Below are 27,820 nucleotides of genomic sequence, written 5' to 3' on the forward strand. Positions count from 1 at the left end.
AAAATAATATTTGAAGGAAAAATAAAATTGATGTTTTTCCTCAAACGTAATTTTTTGCTTATTTAAGATTAAAAGTACTTTAATTTGTAATGTTCAAATAACTTAATTCTTCTATTAAAATTTTTTTAAGGATATTTAAGTATTTTTTAATATTCATTCCGCAACCCAAAAATACCCTATAGCTTAGCAAGCACATGTGCTACATTGCTTAAAGTTTAAACTCTTAGGAACCTGTTTAACAGACCAAGACTCCATCTGAGTGAGCAGTTGCTTGATATCTTTAGGTTGTGTTTGGATGTTGAAGTGAGTTGAGTTGAGTTGAGATGATAAAATATTATTAGAATATTATTTTTTAATATTATTATTATTTTAGGATTTGAAAAAGTTGAATTGTTTATTATATTTTGTGTTAGAATTTGAAAAAATTATAATGATGAATTGAGATCAGTTGAGAGGAGTTTGGTAACCAAACGAAGCCTTAATAATCATGCCTGTCGAGCTCCATTGTTCTTCAGTACTATTGATTGCATCAACAATTTTCAAAGCATCTCCTTCCATAATTATCTGTAAATCCAATTCAGTAATATTAAGAATATAATATAAATAATAAAAATTTATATTTTCTCATCAGATTAAATTTTTGAGATAAGTAATGATTTTACATAGCATCAGATCATAAGTCCTGAGTTCAAATCTTGACTTTACACACTATCTATTTAATTAAATATTTTAAGTGTTGAGTTTATTCATTGAAGAAGAGACTGGTCCACACGTGAAGAAAAATGTAAAGAATATAATACAAATAATAAAAATCTATCTTTTTTTATCAGTTTAAATTTTTGGAATAAGTTATGATCTCACAAATACAAAGTATTGATGCCTTTAAAGTTGCAACAGCTTCTCCAAGGCATGCATCTGGAAAATTTTCTCTGTTTGACCTCGAAGTTGAAAGGATTTTGCTATCCCAATGTCGCACTATTACTCCTATCCCCATTTTGCAATTTACCAGCTTATCAATCGCGCTATCTTAGTTAATTTATAAAAATATATTTTTTAAAATAGAAATAACTATTATTTGATTTTTTAAAAAATTATGATCATATTTTAAAAGTTTCAAAGATATAATTATTTTAAAGTTGTATATATATTTTCGTTTATTGACAGTCTTTTAAGGAAGTTTTTTTTCAAATGTACTTTTTTAACTTATTTGAGATTAAAAAAATATTTTAATATGTAATATCCAAACAATTTAATTTTATTATTAAAGAGTTTTTAAGACTATTTCATTACTTTTTAAGACTCATAACGCAAGTCCAAGTAAACCCTAATAATTTTATTGGTTCTGGCCTGGTTTAGATACAAGAAGTGTTTTATCTCATCTCATCATTACAACTTTTCTAAATTTATGCACAAAATATAATAAATAATTCTTTTTTTTAATTCTCAAAATAATAATAATATTAAAAAATAATATTTTAAGAATATTTTATTCAACTTTTATTTTTTATTTCAACTTACTATTTAAACGACACATTTTTACTTATTCCTACCGAGTGTTACATCTTTTGGTAGATAAAAAAATAAAAAAAATGATTGACCATTATAATCTTGTAGGTACAAGAGGGAATAAAAGAAAAAGTGTGGATATTTTTTTACAAATCTTGAGACAAGGGAGATGTATTTTTTTTTGTTTTTTGGTAGAACTTTAGACTCGACCACTTGTGTAGGGTTGGTTTGAGTTATATGATTGTTAATGTATATTGAAGAAAACAAGTCAAGAAAAAGTCTGCTGTACCGGTTCATTTGAGATTTTGTATTTCACAGAGAACTTAAATCTCCTTAAAGAGCAAGATATCAGTATCTCCTTAAAGAGCAAAATCATCGTATTTTTATAAAATATTCATTTAACATATTCAAAATATTGTGAGTGTATCATTGCTCCTTTTCTCCGAGTCTCCATCAATTCTTTGACAGAATGTGATTGGACATGATTCAAGAAGTCTGGACCTGGAGGGAAAAAAAAAAAAGAACAGAGTAAAAATAATCTACCGCCCCCATTCTCACTGTTCTAGTTGTTCTGGTTGACCGCATAATTATTTTTTATTTAATAATTAAAGAAGTTATTTTAAATATATTAATATATATTTTTTATTTTTTAAAAATATTTAAAAATATTAAAAAATTTAAAAAAGAGAAAAAAAAAAACAAGAATAAGTGGTACGTCCAGCAATAAGAATGGGCAACATAGTAGTCCTACACAAATTAAAAATATAAATGAATAATAGATCGGTAGTGTAGCATGGTAATCTCAAATGGGTATCACTGTTAGTTAATGGTACCCTTTCAACCGGTTTACTTCTCCTTTACTATTAATGTTATATTTTTTATTTTTTATTTTTTTAACATATTTAATTATTAAAAAAATTAAAAAAATATATAATTTTATTAATTTTTTTTCTTAACTATTAAGTAAAATAAAAAATTAAAAAAATTAAAATATAAAAAGAGAAATAAATTAATAGTAAATAGGAAATAATCTTAGCATTTTCCTTTCCGTATTGATATGTCTTCTGAAAGTGAAAGTTACGAGTTGAACTCAACTCATCTCAATTCATCATTATAACTTTTTTAAATTTCAATACAAAATATAATAAACAATTCAATTTTTTTAAATTATAAAATAATAATAATATTATTAAAAAATAATATTCTAACAATATTTTATCATCTCAACTCAACTCAACTCAACTCACTTCAACATCCAAACACATCCATAATGTAAGTGTTCAATAGTCCTTATCTTTTTCCTGGGCCATTGTACCAACACGCTTATTTTTAAATCTAAAAAATTATATGGATATATTATTGAACAATTTTAATTATTTATAATCTAAAAGGTCAACATGATTGATGAGCCTAGCTAGCATGTTAGCACCTCGTGACGTGGATCGATGACACTCACCTAGGCGACTACGACCAAGACTTTAGGTCCGGTCTGGTTTGACTTTTGAGACTTGAGTTGAAACATTTCAACTCACTTTGTACGGAAAATATGCATAATAATATTATACATATTAAAATAGAATTATGCTACTTGTGCCGCTGGGAGTTCCCGTTAGGTTCTGTTACATTTTTTTTTATTTAATTTATTTAATTTTTTTATATAGATATTTTTAATAATTTAAAATATTTTAAAAAATAAAATAAAAATTATAATATTATTAAAAAAATTTTTCTTAATCATAAAATAGAATAAAAAATAATATTTTTTCTATTTCGTGATTAAGGAAGTATTTTTTAATGACTTTTTTTTTTACTTTCTGATTAAGTAAGTGTTTTTAATGATATTTTAAATTTATTTTATTTTTTAAAAATATTTAAAAGTGTAAAAAAATCAATATAAAAAATAAATTAAAAAAATACACATAGAAAAGTACATATTAAGCCCAACCAGAGCCTCCAATGAGATTGTAGCATGTCCATTTTAAATATTTTTAAAAAATAAAAATATTGTAATGGACATATTGTAGCATGGACATATTTTTTTAATTTTTAATTTTACTTTATGATTAAGAAAGTATTTTGTAATAATATAATGATTTTTTATATATATGTATAAATATGTAACCTATGTTTTATATATACTCTCTCTTAAACATTTGAAAATCATTTTTATATATGTTTTAAATAGCTTATATGTAACATTTGGTCATTTTATCTTAATTCGTTTGGATACAGAAACCATCTCATCTCACCTCACCTTATTATTATAATTTTTTTAAATTCTCGCACGAAATATAATAAATAATTTAACTTTTTCAAATCACAAAATAATAATAATATTAAAAAATAATATTTTATTAAATTCATCTAAAATTATCTCATTTCATTTCACTATCTAAATGAATCCTAATCATTTTGTAAAAAATAAAATAAAACTAAAGAGTCCGTGCATTTAGAAAGCTTTTTTTTCTTTTCCTCTTGGCCATTAAAAAGACATTTCAAATTAAAGCGGTCTAGATTGATTACACATACGAAACTATATCATTTCATATAATTTTTATAATTTTTTTAAATTTTTTTATAAAATATAATAAAAATTCTACTTTTTTTATCCATGCTTTATAGCTTTATTGATGCTTCATTTATATATTTGATTTTGGCTTTTTCTTTGTGCTAGTCATGCTTTTTCTGAATCCTATGACAATATATTACGGGGGTAAAGAAATAAAAGAACGATGATGACGGACAACGTACGAGAACGACGAGGAAGACTTGCAGGCTAAGGCTCGAGACTTGCAGGCTAAGGACCTTAGGTACTGTTTGGATATAGAGAAGTCATCTTATTTAAAATATATTATTATTATTATTTTTCACTACTTTTAATATTCTATTTATATTTTTTATTAATTTATTTACTATTATTTACAAACATTCACAAATATTCTCGTTACCCAAAAGTCTCATCTCATCATTATAATTTATTTTAAATTTTTACATAAAATATAATAAACAATTCAATTTTTTCAAATCTCAAAATAATAATAATATTTTATTCAACTTATCTAAAACCATCTGATTTTATTTAATCTCATTATCCAAACGAGCCCTAAGTCTGCTTGTTGAACACGATACATAACAAGCTTTATTTGTTTTCACATATAAGAAGAAATTAATTGAGATTAAAATTAAAAATTAAAATAAATATTATTAAAATAAATTTTTTTAATATTATTTTTATTTCGAAATTTGAAAATCTCTAATTATTTATTTTATTTTATGTTAAAATTTGAAAAAATTGTAATAGTTAAATGAGATGAGATGAGATGATATGAAGTGGGTTGAGAGGAATTGTGAAAAGAAAATGACAATTGAACCAATAAAAATGTCCGATAAAAGTGACTGATTAATTTTTTTATTTTTATTTTTTTTAATTTGTTTTACTTAATAATTAAGATTTTTATTACGAGATTTGAAAAAATTGAATTATTTATTTTATTTTGTATTAAAATTTGAGAAAATTGTAATGGTTAAATGAAATGATGTGAGATGAAGTGAGTTGAGAGGAATTATAAAAAGAAAATGATAGTTGAACCTATAAAAATGACCGATAAAAGTGACTGATTGATTTTTTTTATTTTTATTTTTTTTAATTTGTTTTATTTAATAATTAAGAAAGTGCTACACAGCATCCTTAGCCTTCACACAACACATTTTTTTAAATTTTTATTTTTTTTCAGTTGATTCTTTTTAAATTAATTCAATTATTCTATTCACTATTCATATATTAAATATTTGATAAAAGAAAAAAATAGTAAAAATTAAAAAAAAAATGTGGTATATGGAGGTTGTGTGAATAGTAGAAGGTTGTGATTTTTTCTTAATGAATTGATAATTTTTTTTCTATTTTTTAAAAATATATAAAAAAATGTTTAAAAAAAATAAAGGAAAAAAAAAATTTGCGCTTACGGTTGAATTCTTCGGTTGATTATCGGTCCTTGTAGAGCTACCTATTGCGAAAACGAACGAGGCTTAACTCTTCTGTTACCTTCCTTATAAAACCGGTACTGCGTGCTTAAACACTGCGCTGTCTCTTCGACTTATCAAAACGTAGTGCAGATCTTTCTCTTTACAAATCAGAAAGTTCTAGACATTTTCTTCTTTGTTTTTCTGTAACTTTTTCCGGTTAAGTTTTGTTAATTATGGCTGGTAAAGGCAATGGTCCGGCAATTGGGATTGACTTGGGAACGTGCTATTCGTGTGCGGCAGTTTGGAAACAAAACCGGGTGGAGATCATACCCAATGAGCTTTGGAACCGAAAGACTCCATCTTATGTGGCTTTCAATGAGACCCACCGTTTGATCGGTAATGGGGCCATGGACAAGGCTGCCATGAATCATAGCAACACTGTTTTTGGTATGTTTCTTGTTCTTTGGTACTGTCAATTATTTCTCGGACCCATATATAGATGCGTTCTGTTGAAGTTGGGTTCTGTTAAAGAAAAATGTGCGAGTTGTAGATAGATCTTTGTTTGGCTTCAGAGAAATCTCTATCTTTGCATAAAAAAGTTGACCCTTTTTTTTTTCTTTTTTGGTTGCTTTCTGATGGTTTCGATTTCTGAAGCTAAGGATGTTTAATGTAATGATTTGTTTTTATGTTGATGTTCTTGCCTGTGGTATGAAGATGCTAAACGTTTGATTGGAAGGAAATTCGACGATGCCTCGGTGCAACATGACATGAAATTGTGGCCATTCAAGGTGGTTCCTAGCCCTGATGGGAGGCCACTTATTGTGGTTGAATACAAGCACGAGGAGAAACGGTTTTTGCCCGAGGAAATCTCTTCAATGATTCTCATAAAGATGAAGGAGATTGCTGAGGCTTACTGTGGTTCAAAGATAAAAAATGCTGTTATCTCTGTCCCTGCTTGTTTTAATCATTCACAGCGTCAAGCAACAATGGATGCTGGTGTCATTGCAGGCCTGAATGTGATGCGAATAATCAACGAGCCAACTGCTGCTGCTATTGCATATGGGCTTGACAAGGAGAATAATGTTGGTGAGAAGAATGTGCTCATCTTTGATCTTGGTGGTGGTACTTTGGATGTCTCGCTTCTCACCATGATTGAAGGGGGTCTTTTTGAAGTCAAAGCTACGGCTGGTGATACCCACTTGGGAGGTGAGGATTTTGACCGTAGAATGGTGAACCATTTCCTTCAAGAGTTCAGAAAAAAGCAAAAGCGGGAGATTACTTGTGGTAAGGCTCTTAGGAAGTTGTGGACTGCTTGTGAAAAGGCCAAGAGGATCCTCTCATTTAATACTCGAACTACAATTGAGATTGATTCTCTGCTTGATGGTATTGACTTCAACACAAGCATTACCCGAGCAAGGTTTGAGGAGCTTAACATGGATTTGTTCAGAAAGTGTAGGGAGCCCCTAAAGAAGTGTTTGAAGGATGCTAAGATCGATAAGAACAGTGTACATGACGTGGTTCTAGTTGGAGGGTCTACGAGGATTCCCAAGATTCGGGAATTGTTGCAGGAATTCTTTGATGGGAAGGAGCTCTGCAAAAGGATTAACCCTGATGAAGCTGTTGCTTATGGTGCTGCTGTTCAGGCCGCAAATCTCGATAGTGAGAGTGGTATAGTGCCGAATATCTTGTGCCTAGATGTCACTCCTCTCTCCCTTGGATTGGAGACTGCTGGAGGGGTCATGAGTGTGCTGATACCAAGAAACACCACCATTCCCGTCAAGAGGGAGGAGGAGTTCTCAACCAAGGAAGATAACCAGCCTTACGTGCCGATTCAGTTGTACGAGGGTGAACGTACCAGAACTCATGACAACAACTTGTTGGGCAAGCTCAAACTCTCTGATATTCCTGCTTCTCCTAGTGGAGTTTCAAAAATCACTGTTTCATTTGATGTCGATGCTAATGGTATCTTGAACGCCTCTGCCAAGGATAAAACCACTGGACAGAAGACTGGCATCACAATCACCCACGAGGGCAGGCTCTCCAAGGAAGAGATTAAGAAGTTAGTGCAGGAGGCTAAAAAGTACAGGGCTGATGACGAGGAATATAAAATGAAAGTTGATACAAAAAATGAACTCGAGAACTATGCTTACAACATGATGAACGCATTCAAAGACGAAAAGATTGCAGCTAAGGTCCCTGCTGCAGAAAAGAAGAAGAAAGAAGAAGCAATTGAGCAGGCTATCCATTGGCTTGACCGAAACCAACTTGCTGAGGCAGAAGAATTTGAGTTCAAGATGGACGAGCTGATGAGCATCTGCGACCCCTTCATTGCCAAAATTGATCAAGGTGTTGAAGGTGACACGAGTGGAACCACGCAAGCTGGGGAATCTGAGAAGTGCCTTGATCAGCAAAAGGAGTCTAACATCAAGGTCGAGGCAAAGAATGCACTGGAGAAGTACGCTTACAATACGAGGAACACTTTAAAAGATGAAAAGATTTCAGCTAAGGTCCCTGCGGCTGACAAAAAGAGGATCAAAGATGTAATTGAGCAGGCTATCCATTGGCTCGAAGGGAACCACAATGCCGAGGCTGATGAATATAAGGTCAGGATGAAGGAACTGGAGAGCATCTGTGACCCAGTCATCGCCAGGACTTATCAGGTTGCTAATGGTGATATTGGTGAAGCCTCACAAAAGCATAAGGAACCCAATAATGAGACCAAAACCAAAATGCAGGAGGCTGAGAAGGATATGGATCAGGAAAAGGAGCATAAGACGATGGAGACAGAGAAGGGGAAGAAGAAGGTTGAGAAGATGAACATGGCCGAGGATAAGGTGCATGAGGTTGAGGCAAAAAATGCTTTGGAAAGTTGTGCTTACTACATGAGGTACAAAATGAGAGCTGTGAAGAATGATTTGACAAAGACTGAAGATGCAATTGAGCAGACTATCCTTTGGCTTGATAGGAACCAGAATGCCGAGACAGGGGAGTTTGAGAATAAGATGAAGGAGCTGGAGGGCATCTGTCACCCGTTCATTGCCAAAATGAACTAAGGAGCTGGTGGCGATAAAAAAAAAAAATAGATTACTTTGTACTATAATCTGGTCTTTGTTTGTGAGTAATTGAAAGTTGTAGAGGCTTGAAGGGTGGGGCTTTAGTTACTTTTGATAGAAATCAGATTTCAACTAGAAATATATAGCCAATAGTTCCTCTGAAACTTTCTCCCAAAAAAAAAAAAAAAAACCTCATCAAAATTAGTTTCACTTTATAACACTCACTATAAAGCAAAAAGAACCATAATTGTTTGTTTTAATGTGTTTTTTGTTTTTTTTAGAATCATAAGATTTTTTAAAATGGTAAAAAAAATTGATTTTTTCTTTTTTCTTTTTCCTTTTGGGAAATAGCCAATATATACCTTCAAGTAGGACTGTAAGCTGGTTAGTCTAGACTGGACTGACCGAATAGGAAAATATATTTTTTATTTTTAAATATATTTTATATAATAATATTATAATTAATTATATAATCTTCATCTAACATATCGCCATTAATAATATAAAATTCTAAATATGTAATTACAAATTAATAATATATTAATTAACTAATGTATATTATCAATTAACCTATCACCAATCTATTATTAACTAATTACTAATATCTATATCTATGATCTAATTAAAGGTATTAGATAGAGTTTTTGTGAAATACCTAATTTACAAGTAAATATAAAGCATGTATGGACGGAACCTATGGATAATATAATTATTTATGCTTCATATACAAAATGTAAAAAGTTTAATACAGCTTATTATGCATTAACTATCATAATACATTGACATACTTTAAGTTAGTAACAAATTAGCAATTAACATCATCAATATAATTATAATTAATTATTTTTTTAATGAGTTAGTTACATAATCTACATTAATAATTCATTTAATTTTAATTTAGTAATTTAAATACATTTTTTATTAATTTATTTGAAAAAAAAAGAAAAAAAAATAAAAAAAATTGGGCTGTACCGATCTGACCTGACCGATAGTTACTAGTATGGTCCGGTCCGTATAGATGATTGGTCTAGTCTAGTCTAGAGAAAACGGTCCATCACCCCTCGGACCGGAATGGACTAGATCGACCGATTTATACCCCTAGTAATAACCCACATTCTCCCTCTCCACTTCTTGTTTTACTTTCCTGTTGTAATAGAAATTTAGGCTCGATTTCAATATAAAAAGTTTTTCATCTCATTATTAAAATTTAATTATTAAAATTTTTTCAATTTCTATATAAAATATAATATAAAATTTAACTTTATCAAATTTTAAAATAATAATAATAATATTAAAAAGTAATATTCTAATAATATTTTATTTAATTTTTAACTTTTATCTCAACTCACTATCCAAATGACAACTTACTTGTTTATCCATTTATTTTCTTTTATGTTTCTTCAATCGGAAATGTTAAATTTATCGCTTTCCAAGCAGTCAAATAATGCATGCATCTCCAAGCATTGGCATTGGCTTATAAAAAACCTAGCTAAATGTAAAATATGATGAATTTAATTAAAACACAATTGCATTAAATTAGCCATAGGGATAAGTGAGAAATTTTGAGCTACAATGAAACTATGAGTTTTTTCAAATTAAAAGGGTTACTGTTCATCAACCAATTTTATTATTATTATTATTATTAATTTTTTTTTCATATAATCTCACAACGGCCTTTTTTTTTTTCTTCATTTCCCTCTCACTTTAGTTTCCTTCCCGCTTGTTTTCTTTCTCCCATTCTCTCTTCCTCTTGTTTTTGCAATGCTAAATCGGGCTTTATGAATTGTGCTTTGGGTTGGGTCGTGACCTTCTCTGTAGGTTCATCTGTTTTTTTTTTCCCCTCCTGCAACCCTAAATTAATAAATGGAACTTCAAACTCATTTGGAGCTTTTGCAGTAAACAACGATAATAAATCCCTTCTCTGCGTTTCTCCCTCTTCTAACAGTCCGAAATCTCGAAATTCCCTTTCTCTTCTTCTGTTATTAACCCATTAAGTAGAACTCACATTGAAAACCGACTTGCAAGAGAAGGGTGTCTAGAGGCTTATAAACTACCAACCAATCCCATACTTAGTCGACGTGGGATCGTAACAACCATCACTCTCTGCAGCTGACATCTACGACGGTCCTATGTTAAAACTCTTTGATGTTTAATATTAACTTTAGCATACTTAAGATTATGAATGTCGTTGGATTTTGCATTGATCTCCAGTTTTATGTTAAAACAGCTGCATATGTGATACTTTGAAAGCGGAAGAACGTGACCGTGAGCATATTATTAGTTACTCTGGCTGCTTGGGTGGTGTTTGAGAAATTTGGTTATACTCTGTTGTCGCCCTTCTCAAGTGTTTTACTGCTTCTCATTATCATCCTCTTTCTTTGGGCCAAAGCCTCGTCGATTCAACAGGTATATATAAACAAAACAATTGGTGCTCGATAAACTATAGTTTTGATCTTAGTTGTTTTCTTTTTTCAACTTTAATATACGTGCATGGCAACTAACTAAGCATTTTAAGATAATGAGTTGTCATGGCAAAGATTGAGTTAAAGGTTTTTTTGTTTTTGTTTTTGTGGTTTTATTATTTGATCCTTGTTTTGGTTAGCTAGTGCTTCCTCTCTTGTTAACAACTTGTTAATTCATCTCGGTTTCCTTACTTGGTTTACGTTGTCTAGAGATCACATTTTCTTCTTAAAATTTGCATTTTGAGCTGCTGATGGCTTTTCATGTCCTTGGTCAAATCGTTATAGATTTATGCATTATTGTGATCTAGCTCTTCTTTGACGTGGAAGATCATGTCTTGTAATTTCGAATCCGCATTTTTTTTGGTTAAATACGTTTTAACAATATTCGAGAATCAGTCATCACAGACGGTTAATGGTTTCATTGTGCCTGTCAAGAAGGCATCATGGTTTCATTGTGCCTGTCAAGAAGGCATGGGTTAATGGTTTCACTTTTGAGCTATGATTCATCTATGAGGCGACCTTTAATATGATGTTTTAGATTATCAGTCAAGAAGGCATGGGATTTTCAAGTCTTGGTGTCTCCTTGTAATTCGTCTTCTTGAGTCTAGTTGTGGACATCTCTTTTTGGTATGTTAATAAAGTAGCAAGGGGGTACATGTAATGGAAAGGGCATCTAGGCATTAAAAACTATCGAGCTCTGTGCACAAGAATGAGGTATAAAGTGATGTCATGGGCTGTAACAATTGTGGTTCTTTTGTTGATTATCTGCAAAGTTCTCACTTAATTTTCACAATTGCTTGATTGGTTGCCATTGTTCAATAAAATGTGCTATAAATGTTCAGACTAGTTGGTCTAAATGAGAGAATACCTTTGGAATTTGTTTGTCATTGAGAACATGTTCCATGTAGCCTAAGCCAATTTTCTTGTCTAAATATGAAAGAGAACCAATTCCTCGACTGCATAAAATAAATCAATTGTGGCAATGGTACTATCTAGATCCTTGAATATCTAATGTCTTTTTATTTATTTGTTGATGTCTAATAGAAAAAAGTGATTCACAAGCTCTGCCATCAGCATAAACACATTAATTAGTAGTTATATTGTTCTGCATCAAAAAGATTCCTACTAGTTACAACGATATTTTTCATTTGTTTTTTCTTATTCAAATTGGTCTTTCATGGTGGTGTTGAAATAGGATGTTACAAGAGCATAACTATGACGAATTAAAAGAGGAAGAGGACAATGACCCAGTTTTTGTTTTGACTGATGAATGGAGGGAGTTCTTTGTTTTATTTGTTATCTATGTTGGAAGCAACTGCTACTCATGAATGAATGAAAATGCTGCAAATTTGTATTGATTTACTATTCCAACATCAATAACTAATATTTATATGTTTGAGCATCTTCTGTGATTGATACACTCGAAAGTAGAATCCAGTTTGGTGTGATGAGATAATTCGGCTATTGCAATCCACTCATTTTTTAAGTAGGCAATTTGGAGGAGCTTTTACTTTAATTTCTATACAATATCACGACATTTTCTCCAAATTTCCGTGTCTGACATTTTGGAAATATTTACATGTTCTATTCCTGCAATGACTATGGTTACTTTAATTAATATATGGTTACTGTAATTGCAAATTATGAAAAAAAATTAAAAAATTATTATTAAATAAATAATATTATATTATTATTTTGATGAATCTAATGGCTAATCCAATGTGGGGTTATGGATAAGAAAATTTTAGATTGATGGAAAATATATACTTTTCATCAAATTTTAAAGATGAATTTAATGAAACTAATGGCAATGATTTCACCAGTGACTCACCAGTAAATTTAAAGGGGACAACTGATCATCTATAACCTCCACGAGCAACATTCAAAATGAAGCAGCGTGTAAAATAGTACACACGTTTAGTTCTCTCTGTGAGCAGCCAACGATCCAGTCATTCCAACTCTAGATATCTGACTATATTCTCACTTTCTTTGAACGAGGATATGGAAGTAGTGGACATGAGAATTTCCAATAAATGCATCAAAATAGTTGCCTGTAATGCTCCATTTGTAGCCATTGACCATAACCATTCAGGCCACTTGTTCAACACCAAACCACTTAATGCGATCTCTAGCTCCTTTCTACCCAAGAACAAGGGCTCGGATCACTCTTGGTTCATTTTCCTTTTTGTTTTAACTGCTACAAGCACTTTAAATAGGCATTTGTTCGGAAAATCCCACCTCCCCCTTTTGTATTTTTGTTTTTAATTTAATACAATTTACTTATAAAACAAAACAAAACAGAATCTTGAAAAATTATAAAAAGAAAAATCATTTGTAGATCAGTACTATGTGCATGTTTGGGATTGTTGTGGAAAATATAAGTTATAGCTTTAGCGCTTATAGCTTATAACAAGTAATAAGTTCTACCATTAAAAGGTTATTACTGTTTGGGAACTATAAGTTTAAAATACTTTAAAAAATATTACGTTTAATTGGAAACAAATTAAAAAAGTATTTTCTAAGGTAGAAATGACGATTATTTGAATTTTTAAATATTATAACCATATTCTTGAAAGTTTAAAAGTTGTAATTATCTTAAATTTGTATGTATATTTTCATCCATTGACAGTCTTTTAAAAATTCAAATTACGTTTTGCATTATCCGAAAAATCATGTTTGAAGGAAAAACATCAATTTAAAATCATCAAAATTGATGTTTTTCCTCAAACGTACTTTTTAACTTATTTGAGATTAAAAGTGCATCAATATGTAACATCCAAATAACTTAATTCTTCTCTTAAAAAACTTTTAAGGATATTTAAGCATTTTTTAAAACTCATACCGCAACCCAAAAAGACCCTATGGCTTAAATAATAATTTTTACTATTAAAAAGTTATTTCTTGTTTAGTAACTATATGTTTAAAGCACTTTCAAATATATTATATTTGCTTGGGATATCTTTAGAAAAATGCTTAATACAGTCGTCTCGTGTAAGCGTGGGGAACCGCTTCTTACATGGAAAATGAAGTCAAAACGATTCGTTTAAGCCAACTTTGCTCTCCCTCCCTCAATTTGATCTCCTAGTGAAGCCACCCTCGAACCTTCCCTCCCTTCCTCTGCCTCGAACCAGTCTTCTTCTTCGCATGACAGCTCTGCCTCTCCTTCCCTTCATCTTCCCACGATCGTCTACCCAAGATCTCGACGTTCACTCTTCCTCACGTATAGATCTGTTGACTTTGAGTGTTTTTGTCACCCTTCTTCCCCCTTTCTCCATTTTCTTTGGACTAAAAACTTTTTTGGTGATCTCTATTTGCTTGTTGCTACTCTTCTTCTTCCTGCCGCTTGCTATGGCATCACTGTGATTTATTTTATTTTATTGATTTTGGGCTTATCTAATTTTGACATGATGATAAATAGGATTTAGGGCTTTTGGTGTTTTGGTTTTTTTTTTTTTTCAATGAAAGAAACCATATCTATGGGAATTTAGATCTTCGATTTTCTTAAGAAGTGAAGCGACGAAAATCCTATTGAAGGTTGGGTTTGCTTTACAAAGAGATCGGCAGAACATGGGTAGAAAGTATGTGGAAGTTTTAGATGGAAGAGGCGGGATTACTACAGTGTTGTTGCAATTCCCACATGAAGACCAGACGAAGACTTTCTCCTTCGACTTACTCCCATAAGAAGAGCAACGAAGAAACAAAATAGATAGCACCACTCCCACACGAAGAAGAAGGCGAGGCAAAAACGAGATCTGCAGTTATTCAAACGCAGACGAAGAAGCTTAGCTTTTGGGTTTTTTTTTTAAATTGATGTGGCAATTAAAAAATATTATTTTAAGCGCCGACTGTGCGCTGTTTGCAAGTGCCGACTGCCACTGAAAAACTTTCTTTATTCACTTTATAGTAAAGATTGAATATATGGAGGATAATCTTCTAAAAAGAATACTCCCTCGTAGAGATCTAAAACACTCTTGGCAAGCACATGATGTGCTAAATTGTTTAAAGTTTAAACTCTTAGGAACCTGTTTAACAGACCAAGACTCCATGTGAGTGAGCAGTTGCTTGATATCTTTAATAATCATGCCTTTCGAGCTCCATTGCTCTTCAGTACTATTGATTGAATCAACAATTGTCAAAGCATCTCCTTCCATAATTATCTGTAAACCTGATTCAGTACAAAGTATTGAAGCCTTTAAAGTTGCAACAGCTTCTCCAATTACTCCTATCTCCACTTTGCAATTTACCTTATCAATCGCTGTATCTTAGTTAATTTATAAAAATATATTTTTTAAAATAGAAATGACAATTATTTAATTTTTTTTAAAATTATGATCATATTTTTAGAAGTTTTAAAGTTATAATTATTTTAAAGCTGTATAGATCTTTTCGTTTATTGACGATCTTTTGAGAAAATTTTTTTTCTCAAATGTACTTTTTAACTTATTTGAGATTTAAAAAATACTTTTATATGTAATATCCAAATAATCTAATTTTATTATTAAAGAGCTTTTACGACTATTTAATTACTTTTTAAGACTCCTAACGCAATTCCAAATAAAACCTAATAATTTTATTGGTTCCGACCCGGTTTAGAAATAAAAAGTGTTTCATATCATCTTATCTCATTATTACAATTTTATTAAATTTACACACAAAATATAATAAACAATTCAACTTTGCCAATTCTGAAAATAATAATAATATTAAAAATAATATTTTATTTAATTTTTAACTTTTATCTCAATTCATCTTATCACGACAACTCAATATTCAAACTGCACCTATATCAAAACCCTTTATTGATTCCTACCGAGTGTTGCATCTTTTGGTAGATAAAAAAAAAAAAAAAAAAAAAAATTTGATTGACCATTAGGGTCTGGACGACTGACGTTAGGACTGTGCGTGACCTTTATATCTTTTCTTTTGGTTAATGCTCCAATCTATTGGCTGCGTTTAAAGTTTCATTTGTTCAAGAGCGGTAATATAGCGACCGCACCTAGCTAGGGTTCGGAGCTATCATTAATGATTTTATGATTTTTATTTTTTTTGTATTTTTAAAAAAATAAAAAAATTTAGAATATTATTAAAAAATATTTACTTAATTATGAAGTAAATAAAATAATAATAAAAAAATAGAGCGGTAAAAACTATTGATAAAACTCATTGGTAAGAGTAGTATTATTCTTTGTTCAAAGATGTTTAAGTGGCTGAACCTTTTCGGGGGAATGTTTTACAGTTCTTAATAGGCTTCTCAATTTTCTGAACATAATAGTTGGGTAGTTGCCTATTTTACTATTTTGTAGGTATAAGGGAGAATAAAAGAAAAAGTGTGTAGATATCTTTTGACAATTAGTCAGACAAGGGAGATGTGTTTTTTACTATTGTGCTAGAGCCACCGATAGTGGGTACCGAGGTGTGTAAATTTATTTTTGTTTCTTTTTTTGTATTTTTTATATATTTTTAAAGAAAAACACAATACTAAAATATAAATAAACACAAATCCTAAAAAAAAAATGTGAAATTCGGTACACTTTGTCGGTGGAAATAATATTTTGGAGTATCATTTCCCTATATAATATAAGGAGATGCACTCATCAATATCAAATAATTCAAGTCTCCTACATAGAGTAGTGCTACATATACTTAATAAAACTTATAAAAAATTTACTTCTCTGCATGTCAGTTATTAATATGTTGAAAATCATAAAATTTGAAATTTAAAATTTAAAATAAAAATAAATTAACAAAATGAGTCTTATAAGTAAAATTGTAAGTATATGTATTTCTCATTCTTTTCTAATATTGCAAAAAACGATCCAAATATCATAATCAATCGCTAGCTTCCCATATATGCCCTGCATTTATCATTTTAATAACTACTTTTTTTTTTAGGATCTTTTCCTTCGGGAACCCTCTCTCTCACTCAAAAAAAAAAAAAAAAACCTCAACATCTGAGTTTTGCCAAAAGAGGAGGCCTCGACTTCCTCCTCCTCCCCCCTCTCCTTCCCTCCTCTCTAATTTTTCCTCCTCATTCTCCCTCTCATTCCCTCCTTTCATAGTTTATTTTTCTTCCTTCAAGGTCGAAAAAGTCAGATCTATAGTTTTTGGACAACTCTCAAGAAACATACATAGCACAAGAAGACTCACAGGCAGCAAATCGTTCGGAGGATAATGACGGTTTTGTTGAAATCACCGCATGTGGTCTTCACACACGACTCCCAATTGCGCGTGGTCCTCATGCGCCACACGCGCCGAATCAACTGAATCACCACCACTAGATCTTTTTAGATCTGACTTTTGTGGCTGAAAAGAGACAATAAGCTTGTTGCCTTTACGCGCCGTCAAAGTCTACCGGAGTTGGTTCAAACTGTAATTCATCATTTTTCGTTCTTGTTTTTCTTATTATATTGTAAAAATAAAAAAAAAAGTTCATCTTTTGGACAGTTTGTCCGTATTGGTTAAGTCCTCACTTTCTATGAAGGGTGAAGTTGAGTCTTTGTTTAGGTAGAATGCTGTCTCTTGGACATTTGTCTGAATAGAGTATTGGTAGCAGTAAAGTCCAGACCAATCCAGTAGCGTACTGGTAGAGCTTCAAATGGTTGATATGAGGATATATCTGCATGTATCCGGTCATGAATGTAAATTTCTCTTGATGAATAAATGAATGAATGATGCCATTGCCCTTCAAAAAAAAGGAAAAAAACTACCCTTTTTTTCCTCAATTATCAGTTTCCAAAAGAATAAAAATTTTGGATTTGTGTCTTTTGTTTGAACTTTATTATACATCTAAAATAGATTTCACAATATTTAATAAGTCTTTAATATTGTTCAAATATTCACAATAATAAAAGAAAAATGAAAAAAATTAATATTTTAATATCATATTGTATGAAAGTTTTAAAATATGAGTAGCTTTATCCCTATCTTAAATAATAATTATGAAATCTATTTTTATATATCTATTTCTTTTTTAATCTTTTTTTTTTTTAGATATGGAGGACAGTACCTCCGAAACTTTATTGAAACCCTCACTTTTGGTGGAGAAAACCGTAGTTACATCTTAAACCCACTTATTAAAAATCAATCAAACAATAAACATCATTCAACATGAAAAATAAAACTATACAAAGCCTCAACTAAATCCGTAACTAAAGAAGACCCAATTTTTCAATTTTTAAAAACCCTCTTAATAACTTAGGAATATCCTTATAAAAAACCTAGTGATAAGACAAGCCTTCCGCTCCAATTTTTGCAAGATAATCTGCCGAAGAGTTCCCTTCCCGAAAAATTTGTTGAAAATTTAAATTCATCTCTCTCAACAAGACTTGAATTTCATCCAAAAAAATCTGCCAAATACTAAACACATCTTTTGTCAAGCAACCGTTTGATAACTAACATGGAGTCCATCTCAATATCAATATTCAGGAAACCAAAGGATTTTGCAAATCGCAAACCATGCAATAATCTTATTAATTTAGCTTTATTATTCATATCTTCGTCAAAATGATTCGAAAAAGAAGTCAGAAATTTACCATGGTGATCTTGAAAGACTCCACCAGCGCCCATGATACCTGGGTTGCCGATACAACTGCCATCAATATTTAATTTAACTCTCCCTGCAATTGGCGGACACCATCAGACAAGCATTGACCTTGTCGAAATTCTATGTTGAATCGGCACAAGTGATCTTAAGATGTCTTCATCATGGCTCGACAACACAGCTTTATCTTGAGTTTCGTAGCAAACCAGTAAATGGAGACTTTAAGTCTCACCCAAACCGACTGCATTGGTTTGTGTACTTCTTCCATTCCAGCTTTACATCTTCTATTCCATAAACACTATAGAACAATACATGGAATTATGCCGAACAAAGAACCAACCTTGGAGGAGTTTTTTGCTTTTTGAATCCAACAATTCACTCTATCACGCCATCTCCTTACTCTCATGGACTGCGAACCCACACAATCAAAAACTTTTTTCCAAATCATTTCAGCAAACTCTCCATTCACCAAGACATGATTTAGATCCTCATAGGCCCCTAAATCACAACAATTGCATCTCGACACAATAGGGATCTGCAACTTAGAAACATTATCATCCACACACAAAGCATTTTGAAAAGCTTTCCAAACCATAACAGATTTTTTTTTTGGTAAAGAAGGATGCCACACCCACTTAGACCAGGCAACCTATGGAGCTCGAAATCTCAAACAAGAATAAAACCTTGATCTAAATGGAGGTTGAAAAATTTCGACTACTGATAAGCGTGACCATTTTCTTCAAATATTGATGCTAGTTTAAAAACTGAATGAATAAAAAATTCATTAATTCCAAGATAAAAGTATAAATTACATCAAGATTTAGATGAAATCTACATTAAAAAAAAAAAAACAATTTGGTAGGGTACTTATTGTAGTTAAATCATTTTATTTTAGCTTTTTAGATAAGTGTTGGTTTACCATGTTACCAAATCAGATTATAAGTTTAGTTTGATTCCATACTTTATAAAATAATTCAACTTGAACGTTTTTACACCACACATAATTCACGTAGTATAATTCTATTTTAAAGATAAATATTTGGTCTGTACACAAATTTTAAATAGGAAATTTTACACGCCAACATAGCTCATACCCAATGAATATGTATAAATATGTAACCTATGTTTATATATATACTCTCTCTTAAACATTTGAAAATCATTTTTATATATGTTTTAGATAGCGTATATGTAACATTTGGTCATTTTATCTTAATTCGTTTGGATGCAGAAACCACTCACCTCATCTCATTATTATAATTTTTTTAAATTCTCACACAAAATATAATAAACAATTCAACTTTTTCAAATCACAAAATAATAATAATATTAAAAAATAATATTTTATTAAACTCATCTAAAACTATCTCATTTTATTTCACTCTCTAAACGAACCCTAATCATTTTGTAAAATATAAAATAAAACTAAAGAGTCCGTGCATTTAGAAAGCTTTTTTTCTTTTCCTCTTGGCCATTAAAAAGACATTTCAAATTAAAGCGGTCTAGATTGATTACACATACGAAATTATATCAATTCATATCATTTTTATAATTTTTTTAAATTTTTATATAAAATATAATAAAAATTCTACTTTTTTTATCCATGCTTTATAGCTTTATTGTTGCTTCATTTATATATTTGATTTTGGCTTTTTCTTTGTGCTAGTCATGCTTTATGCTTTTTCTGAATCCAATGACAATATATTACGGGGGTAAAGAAATAAAAGAACGGTGATGACGGACAACGTACGAGAACGACGAGGAAGACTAGCAGGCTAAGGCTCGAGACTTGCAGGCTAAGGACCTTAGGTATTGTTTGGATATTGAGAAGTTATCTTATTTAAAATATATTTTTATTATTTATTATTTTATTATTATTTTTCACTACTTTTAATATTCTATTTATATTTTTTTATTAAATTTTCACTATTATTTACAAACATTCACAAATATTCTCATTACCCAAACGTCTCATCTCATCATTATAATTTGTTTTAAATTTTTACACAAAATATAATAAACAATTCAATTTTTTTAAATCTCAAAACAATAATATTATTACAAAAATAATATTTTAACAATATTTTATTTAACTTATCTAAAACCATCTCATTTTATTTCATTTCATTCTCCAAACGAGCCCTAAGTCTGCCCGTTGAACATGGTACATAACAAGCCTTATTTTTTTTCACATATAAGAAAAAATGAATTGAGATTAAAGTTAAAAATTAAATAAAATATTGTTAGAATAAATTTTTCTAATATTATTTTTATTTCGAAATTTGAAAACGTCGAATTGTTTATTTTATTTTGTGTTAACATTTGAGAAAATTGTAATGATTAAATGAGATGAGATGAGATGAAGTGGGTTGAGAGGAATTGTGAAAAGAAAATGACAGTTGAACCAATAAAAATGACAGATAAAAGTGATTGATTGATTTTTTTTATTTTTATTTTTTTAATTTGTTTTACTTAATAATTAAGATTTTTATTTCGTGATTTGAAAAAGTTGAATTATTTATTTTATTTTGTGTTAAAATTTGAGAAAGTTGTAATGGTTAAATGAGATGAGATGAGATGAAGTGAGTTGAGAGGAATTGTGAAAAGAAAATGACAGTAGAACCTATAAAAATGACCGATAAAAGTGACTGATTGATTTTTTTATTTTTATTTTTTTAATTTGTTTTACTTAATAATTAAGAAAGTGCTACACAACCTCCTCAACTTTCACACATCACATTTTTTTAAATTTAAAATTTTTTTTTTTCAGTTTATTCTTTTTAAATTAATTCAATTATTTTATTCACTATTCATATATTAAATATTTGATAAAAGAAAAAAATAGTAAAAATTAAAAAAAAAATGTGGTATATGGAGGTTGTGTGAATAGTAGGAGGTTGTGATTTTTTCTTAATAAATTGATGATTTTTTTTCTATTTTTTAAAAATATATAAAAAAATGTTAAAAAAAAAATAAAATTTGCGCTTACGGTTGAATTCTTCGGTTGATTATCGGTCCTTGTAGAGCTACCTATTGCGAAAACGAACGAGGCTTAACTCCTCTGTTACCTTCCTTATAAAACCGGTACTGCGTGCTTAAACACTGCGCTGTCTCTTCGACTTATCAAAACGTAGTGCAGATCTTTCTCTTTACAAATCAGAAACTTCTAGACATTTTCTTCTTTGTTTTTCTGTAACTTTTTCCGGTTAAGTTTTGTTAATTATGGCTGGTAAAGGCAATGGTCCGGCAATTGGGATTGACTTGGGAACGTGCTATTCGTGTGCGGCAGTTTGGAAAGAAAACCGGGTGGAGATCATACCCAATGAGCTTGGGAACCGAAAGACTCCATCTTATGTGGCTTTCAATGAGACCCACCGTTTGATCGGTAATGGGGCCATGGACCAGGCTGCCATGAATCATAGCAACACTGTTTTTGGTATGTTTCTTGTTCTTTGGTACTGTTACGAGTTCAGATTTTAGAGTCTTGCTTCCAAAATAGTGGTTAATTATTTCTCGGACGCATATATAGATGCGTTCTGTTTTTATGTTCATTTAAATATATTGTTTTTCTTTCTTGAAGATGATGTTAAAAGAAAAATGTCCGAGTTGTAGATAGATCTTTGTTTGCCTTTAGAGAAATCTCTATCTTTGCATAAAAAAGTTGAAAGTTGACCTGTTGAACTTTTTTTTTTGCTTTCTGATAGTTTCGATTTCTGAAGCTAAGCATGTTTAATGTAATGATTTGTTTGTATGTTGATGTTCTTGCCCGTGGGATGAAGACGCTAAACGTTTGATTGGAAGGAAATTCGACGATGCCTCGGTGCAACATGACATGAAATTGTGGCCATTCAAGGTGGTTCCTAGCCATGATGGGAGGCCACTTATTGTGGTTGAATACAAGTACGAGGAAAAGCGGTTTTGGCCCGAGGAAATCTCTTCAATGATTCTCATAAAGATGAAGGAGATTGCTGAGGCTTATTGTGGTTCGAAGATAAAAAATGCTGTTATCTCTGTCCCTGCTCGTTTTAATCATTCACAGCGTCAAGCAACAATGGATGCTGGTGTCATTGCAGGCCTGAATGTGATGCGAATAATCAACGAGCCAACTGCTGCTGCTATTGCATATGGGCTTGACAAGGAGAATAATGCTGGTGAGAAGAATGTGCTCATCTTTGATCTTGGTGGTGGTACTTTGGATGTCTCAGTTCTCACCATAATTGAAGGGGGTCTTTTTGAAGTCAAAGCTACGGCTGGTGATACCCACTTGGGAGGTGAGGATTTTGATCGTAGAATGGTGAACCATTTCCTTCAAGAGTTCAGAAAAAAGCATAAGCGGGAGATTACTTGTGGTAAGGCTCTTAGGAAGTTGTGGACTGCTTGTGAAAAGGCCAAGAGGATCCTCTCATTTAATACTCGAACTACAATTGAGATTGATTCTCTGTTTGATGGTATTGACTTCAACACAAGCATTACCCGAGCAAGGTTTGAGGAGCTTAACATGGATTTGTTCAGAAAGTGTAGGGAGCCCTTAAAGAAGTGTTTGAAGGATGCTAAGATCGATAAGAACAGTGTACATGACATGGTTCTAGTTGGAGGGTCTACTAGGATTCCCAAGATTCGGGAATTGTTGCAGGAATGCTTTGATGGGAAGGAGCTCTACCAAAGGATTAACCCTGATGAAGCTGTTGCTTATGGTGCTGCTGTTCAGGCCGCAAATCTCGATAGTGAGGGTGGTAGGAAAGTGCCGAATATCTCGTGCCAAGATGTCACTCCTCTATCCCTTGGATTGGAGACTACTGGAGGGGTCATGAGTTTTATGATACCAAGAAACACCACCATTCCCTTCAAGAAGGAGAAGGAGTTCTCAACCAAGGAAGATAACCAGCCTTACGTTCTGATTCAGGTGTATGAGGGTGAACGTACCAAAACTCGTGACAACAACTTGCTGGGCAAGTTCAAACTCTCTGGTATTCCTGCTTCTCCTAGTGGCATTTCAAAAATCACTGTTTCATTTGATGTCGATGCTAATGGTATCTTGAACGCCTCTGCCAAGGACAAAACCACTGGACAGAAGACTGGCATCACAATCACCCACGAGGGCAGGCTCTCCAAGGAAGAGATTGAGAAGTTAGTGCAGGAGGCTAAGAAGTACAGGGCTGATGACGAGGAAAATAAAATGAAAGTTGATACAAAGAATGAACTCGAGAACTATGCTTACAACATGATGAACGCATTCAAAGATGAAAAGATTGTAGCTAAGGTCCCTGCTGCAGAAAAGAAGAAGATTGAAGAAGCTATCGAGCAGGCTATCCATTGGCTTGACCGAAACCAACTTGCTGAGGCAGAAGAATTTGAGTTCAAGAAGGGCGAGCTGATGAGCATCTGCGACCCTTTCATTGCCACAATTGATCAAGGTGTTGAAGGTGACACGAGTGGAACCACGCAAGCTGGGGAATCTGAGAAGTGCATTGATCAGCAAAAGGAGTGTAATGTCAAGGTCGAGGCAAAGAATGCACTGGAGAGCTACGCTTACAATATGAGGAACTCTTTAAAAGATGAAAAGATTTTAGCTAAGGTCCCTGCAGCTGACAAAAAGAGGATCAAAGATGTAATTGAGCAGGCTATCCATTGGCTCGAAGGGAACCACAATGCCAAGGTAGATGAATATAAGGTCAGGATGAAGGAACTGGAGAGCATCTGCGACCCAGTCATCGCCAGGACTTATCAGGTTGCTAATGGTGACATTGGTGAAGCCTCGCAAAAGCATAAGGAACCCAATAATGAGACCAAAACCAAAATGCAGGAGGCTGAGAAGGATATGGAACAGGAAAAGGAGCATAAGACGAAGGAGACAGAGAAGGGGAAGAAGAAGGTTGAGAAGAAGAACATGGCCAAAGATATGGTGCATGAGGTTGAGGCAAAAAATGCTTTGGAAAGTTGTGCTTACTACATGAGGGAGAAAATCAGAGCTGTGAAGAATGATTTGACAAAGACTGAAGATGCAATTGAGCAGACTATCCTTTGGGTTGATAGGAACCAGAATGCTGAGACAGGGGAGTTTGAGAATAAGATGAAGGAGCTAGAGGGCATCTGTCCCCCGTTCATTGCCAAAATGAACTAAGGAGTTGGTGGTGATAAAAAAAAAAAACAATACTGCTACATTCAAGCGCAGTTTTTGCCTGTATATGCACACCCCTGACGTGGTAAAATGCCACGTCAGCGTTTATATTATAGTAAAAAAAATGAAAAAAGTCAAAATGCGAATTTCATTTATGTGTCTGCATTTTTTCATTTCAAAGAAAACCTCTCCCGCCCCTTTCGTCTCTCCATCAAATCGATCCTCTGTCGGCTGCTATAGTCCTCGACGTTAAACCGGGTAAGATTCTTTACATAAAATTTTCTTTTGTTCATCTGTGCTAGTGTTTAACAATGTTTGACTTGGAAAATTTGTCAAACGAATTGGTAGGGACTATCAAATCTGTGTTGAGAAAAAAGGTTGGGAAATCTGCGTGAGTTGTGAAATCTGAGACTCTGTGAGTTATGGAATCTGTGAAAGGAAGGATTGTGTTTTTTTTTCTTTGTTTTTTTGGTTCAATAAAGTAGCTACCATAAACAAGTTTAGAGCTATATAGAATGCACAGATGCTTGTGTTTTTTGTTGTCCCTTTAGTAGGGTGTTGTGATATTGTGGGAAATTGGTTTTTTCACTTCAAGAAATTGATACGAGAGAAGGGTATCACACAATTTTGATATTTTTTCTAGAACATTTCCAAGTATGAGTGAAAAAATATTATATATCATAATTTTTTAATCATTATTGTTTTATCTTCATAGATATTATAATGTGCAATCCAAATAGATTCTATAAAAATAAAATGAGAATAATATGTTAGATTTACTTTACAATAAATCTAAGTAAGGAACAAGCGACATGCTTGCAATGCTTTGACCTCACCAATCTTCCCATAGTCTGGTGGCTCTTTCTTGGTTCGTAGTATTTTTTCAACTACAAAAATATGTGACGGGAAACGACATAAGCTGAATTGAATAGCTTAAAACAATGCATGCATATATAAAATTAGTTTTACAATCGCAAAGCCGGTAGGAATCAATTGGTTTCCTATGTATGCATATTGAGTATATATGTTGGATTACACATTTCTTCTTTTGGCTATTCACTTTTCTAGATTTGTTATTATGCAAGATCTCAATATTCTATTTTGAATTTTCTAGACGGGGAAAGAGAAAAGAAGACACATCTCGAATGACATCTCCTGTCAAAAATCCTTCAAACAGGTATTGTAATATTATTTCAATAGTTATAGTGTGTTTATTTTATGTGTAGTCACTGCCAACTTGAGTTGATTAACATTATTAAGATTTGTATTAGGACATATTGAGACCACTTTATTCAGATTTTTCAAACTACTTGCATGGTTACTACGGTTCAAACTATGTGTGTTGATGATGGTTTGATGTTGTGGTGGTGAGAAGTTGTGATATGGTTGTTATCTTGTATCTTGTGTGTTGGTGGTTTTGAGAAGTTGGTTGGTGGTGGTGATATTAGAAGACAGTTGTGTTGGTAGTGGTAAGATGTTGTGATATGATAGTTATCTTGTATCTTATGTGTTGGTGGTTTTGAGATGTTGTGTATTGGTGGTGGCTAGTAAGTGATTCTCTAATTTACTCATGAATGTGTTGTCATTACTGTTATGCATATGTGTAATTTAAGTTGTTCTCTCGTACCAGGTACAAAAAAAGCCTGCTTTGAATGTCATGGAGGCATAACACTGGTAACGAGAAGATTTACTTGTAAATACTCAGTTATAAGATTCATAGCCTGCTTTGTTGTTGTTTATGTATTAAAATGCCCAAAACTTGTAGTTTATGGGCAAACATGTATTTGAGTCGTTGTTTTGTATCCATACTCAATTTATATAAATTTGATTGAATGTGGTTAGTATAATTAAAATTAGGATTCTATAGATCCATAAGTGCAAAAGATGTTGCGATGCTTTGAGCTGAGTTTGATATTGCTTACCATGTCCAAGGAACAAAAAATAAAAATAAAAAATAAAACTTTATCATTTCAAAAATCCCCATCAATTTGGTCGTATAAAATACAATGAAATAAATATGGTGCATAGCCAATAGACACATAGTAGTGTGCGTGCATGTCGCATGTTAGCTAAGCGCTTTCGAAGATGGGCTTCATTGCTGTGGAGTGCAAACTCTCTCTTCCCAATCTCTTCTTCTTTGCTTTGAAGCGCTTCCTTTTTCCTTAACAATTATGCTTCTCTTTTTACAAGGGCTTTCTCTCTGACATCACTACTATTTACCTACTTGAAATATTTGCAGTATGGCATTCCCTAATTATACACAAATCATAAAATATGTTTGATGTCAAAAATTTAAATAAAACATTATGCCTTCAGAAATTTAAATAAGTAGATGCAAGGCAAGCAACAACGATTGCAATGGTGGAACAGGTAAGTGGTTTGGCTTGAAGTCGCAATGAGAGTAACTGTGTGATAATTTAGGGCTACCTATGTGATGGTGGAATGATTGCTCTCCACACAATGAGAATAACTGTGTGATAATTGACAAAGATGGTACCTGTAGTGATAGAATATTCTAGTGGTGGCATTGGTGTTGTTGATTACTGCCTAAGAACATTCATTCATGAAAAACCATAAGAAATAGAACTCATATTCATGTAAAGCTACAACTTCGGACCTGTTTTTCCATCAACTGATCAGTTAGGTAGTATGCAGACTTATCTTTAGGCAAGAGAAAGGATGCATTTCCAATCTTTAACCTCTATAGGGCACATTACATATTTTCCCTCAATACAATTTTTTTCCTAGACAACATAACACCTAAAAGAAAGGTAACGTTCCCTTCTCTAAGTTACTCCATTCCCACCCCATATTGCAACCAAATACAACCCAATGGAGCAGCAACTATCAATCTAGATAAAGCAATGATATTGGTGTGGGTCGTCACCATAATAGAGTAAGTTTCTAATATTTTGGAAACAAATATCACAAACTTATTGACATTTAAGTGTTTGGAAGCGTATAAATTAAAGTCCAAGGCAACTTACAACAGTAGAAGATGAAATTATGGTAATAAGAGTTAACATGATTTTGGGTAATAAAAATTTCTTCTGGAATTACTGAGACATAAAGGGCACCAATAGAAAGAGACCTTTGAAACCATATCAAACAAAAAAATCTCATAATCCAAACAAATCTGAATATTTCACAAAAATATTCACAAAATAATTCTTTACAA

The 27,820-nt window shown here is 31.9% G+C and overlaps 2 protein-coding genes across 2 annotated transcripts; both read left to right on the forward strand.

The window, feature by feature from the left end:
* The first annotated feature begins 5,602 nt into the window (after nt 1-5,602).
* Nucleotides 5,603-8,672, forward strand: LOC109006828 (heat shock cognate 70 kDa protein 2-like). The gene is made up of 2 exons (XM_018986235.2): nt 5,603-5,916; nt 6,184-8,672. Exons 1-2 carry the CDS (start codon nt 5,703-5,705, stop codon nt 8,520-8,522), a joined length of 2,553 nt encoding a protein of 850 aa, XP_018841780.2. The 5' UTR covers nt 5,603-5,702; the 3' UTR covers nt 8,523-8,672.
* A 12,956-nt stretch (nt 8,673-21,628) lies between these two features.
* LOC109006751 (heat shock cognate 70 kDa protein 2-like) lies at nt 21,629-25,822 on the forward strand. The gene is made up of 3 exons (XM_035693271.1): nt 21,629-21,960; nt 22,304-24,900; nt 25,757-25,822. Exons 1-2 carry the CDS (start codon nt 21,747-21,749, stop codon nt 24,643-24,645), a joined length of 2,556 nt encoding a protein of 851 aa, XP_035549164.1. The 5' UTR covers nt 21,629-21,746; the 3' UTR covers nt 24,646-24,900; nt 25,757-25,822.
* Nucleotides 25,823-27,820: the final 1,998 nt, after the last annotated feature.

This window comes from Juglans regia, chromosome 8 (genome assembly GCF_001411555.2).
Source record: "Juglans regia cultivar Chandler chromosome 8, Walnut 2.0, whole genome shotgun sequence".
NCBI classification, from domain to species: Eukaryota; Viridiplantae; Streptophyta; class Magnoliopsida; order Fagales; family Juglandaceae; genus Juglans; species Juglans regia.

What these genes read in the sequence shown, in the direction of transcription:
- LOC109006828 (XM_018986235.2), top strand. Translation starts at nt 5,703, where the DNA reads ATGGCTGGTAAAGGCAATGGTCCGGCAATTGGGATTGACTTGGGAACG. An exon ending in TCATAGCAACACTGTTTTTG is followed by an intron (nt 5,917 to 6,183) that starts GTATGTTTCTTG and finishes TGTGGTATGAAG; the next exon opens with ATGCTAAACGTTTGATTGGA.
- LOC109006751 (XM_035693271.1), top strand. Translation starts at nt 21,747, where the DNA reads ATGGCTGGTAAAGGCAATGGTCCGGCAATTGGGATTGACTTGGGAACG. An exon ending in TCATAGCAACACTGTTTTTG is followed by an intron (nt 21,961 to 22,303) that starts GTATGTTTCTTG and finishes CGTGGGATGAAG; the next exon opens with ACGCTAAACGTTTGATTGGA.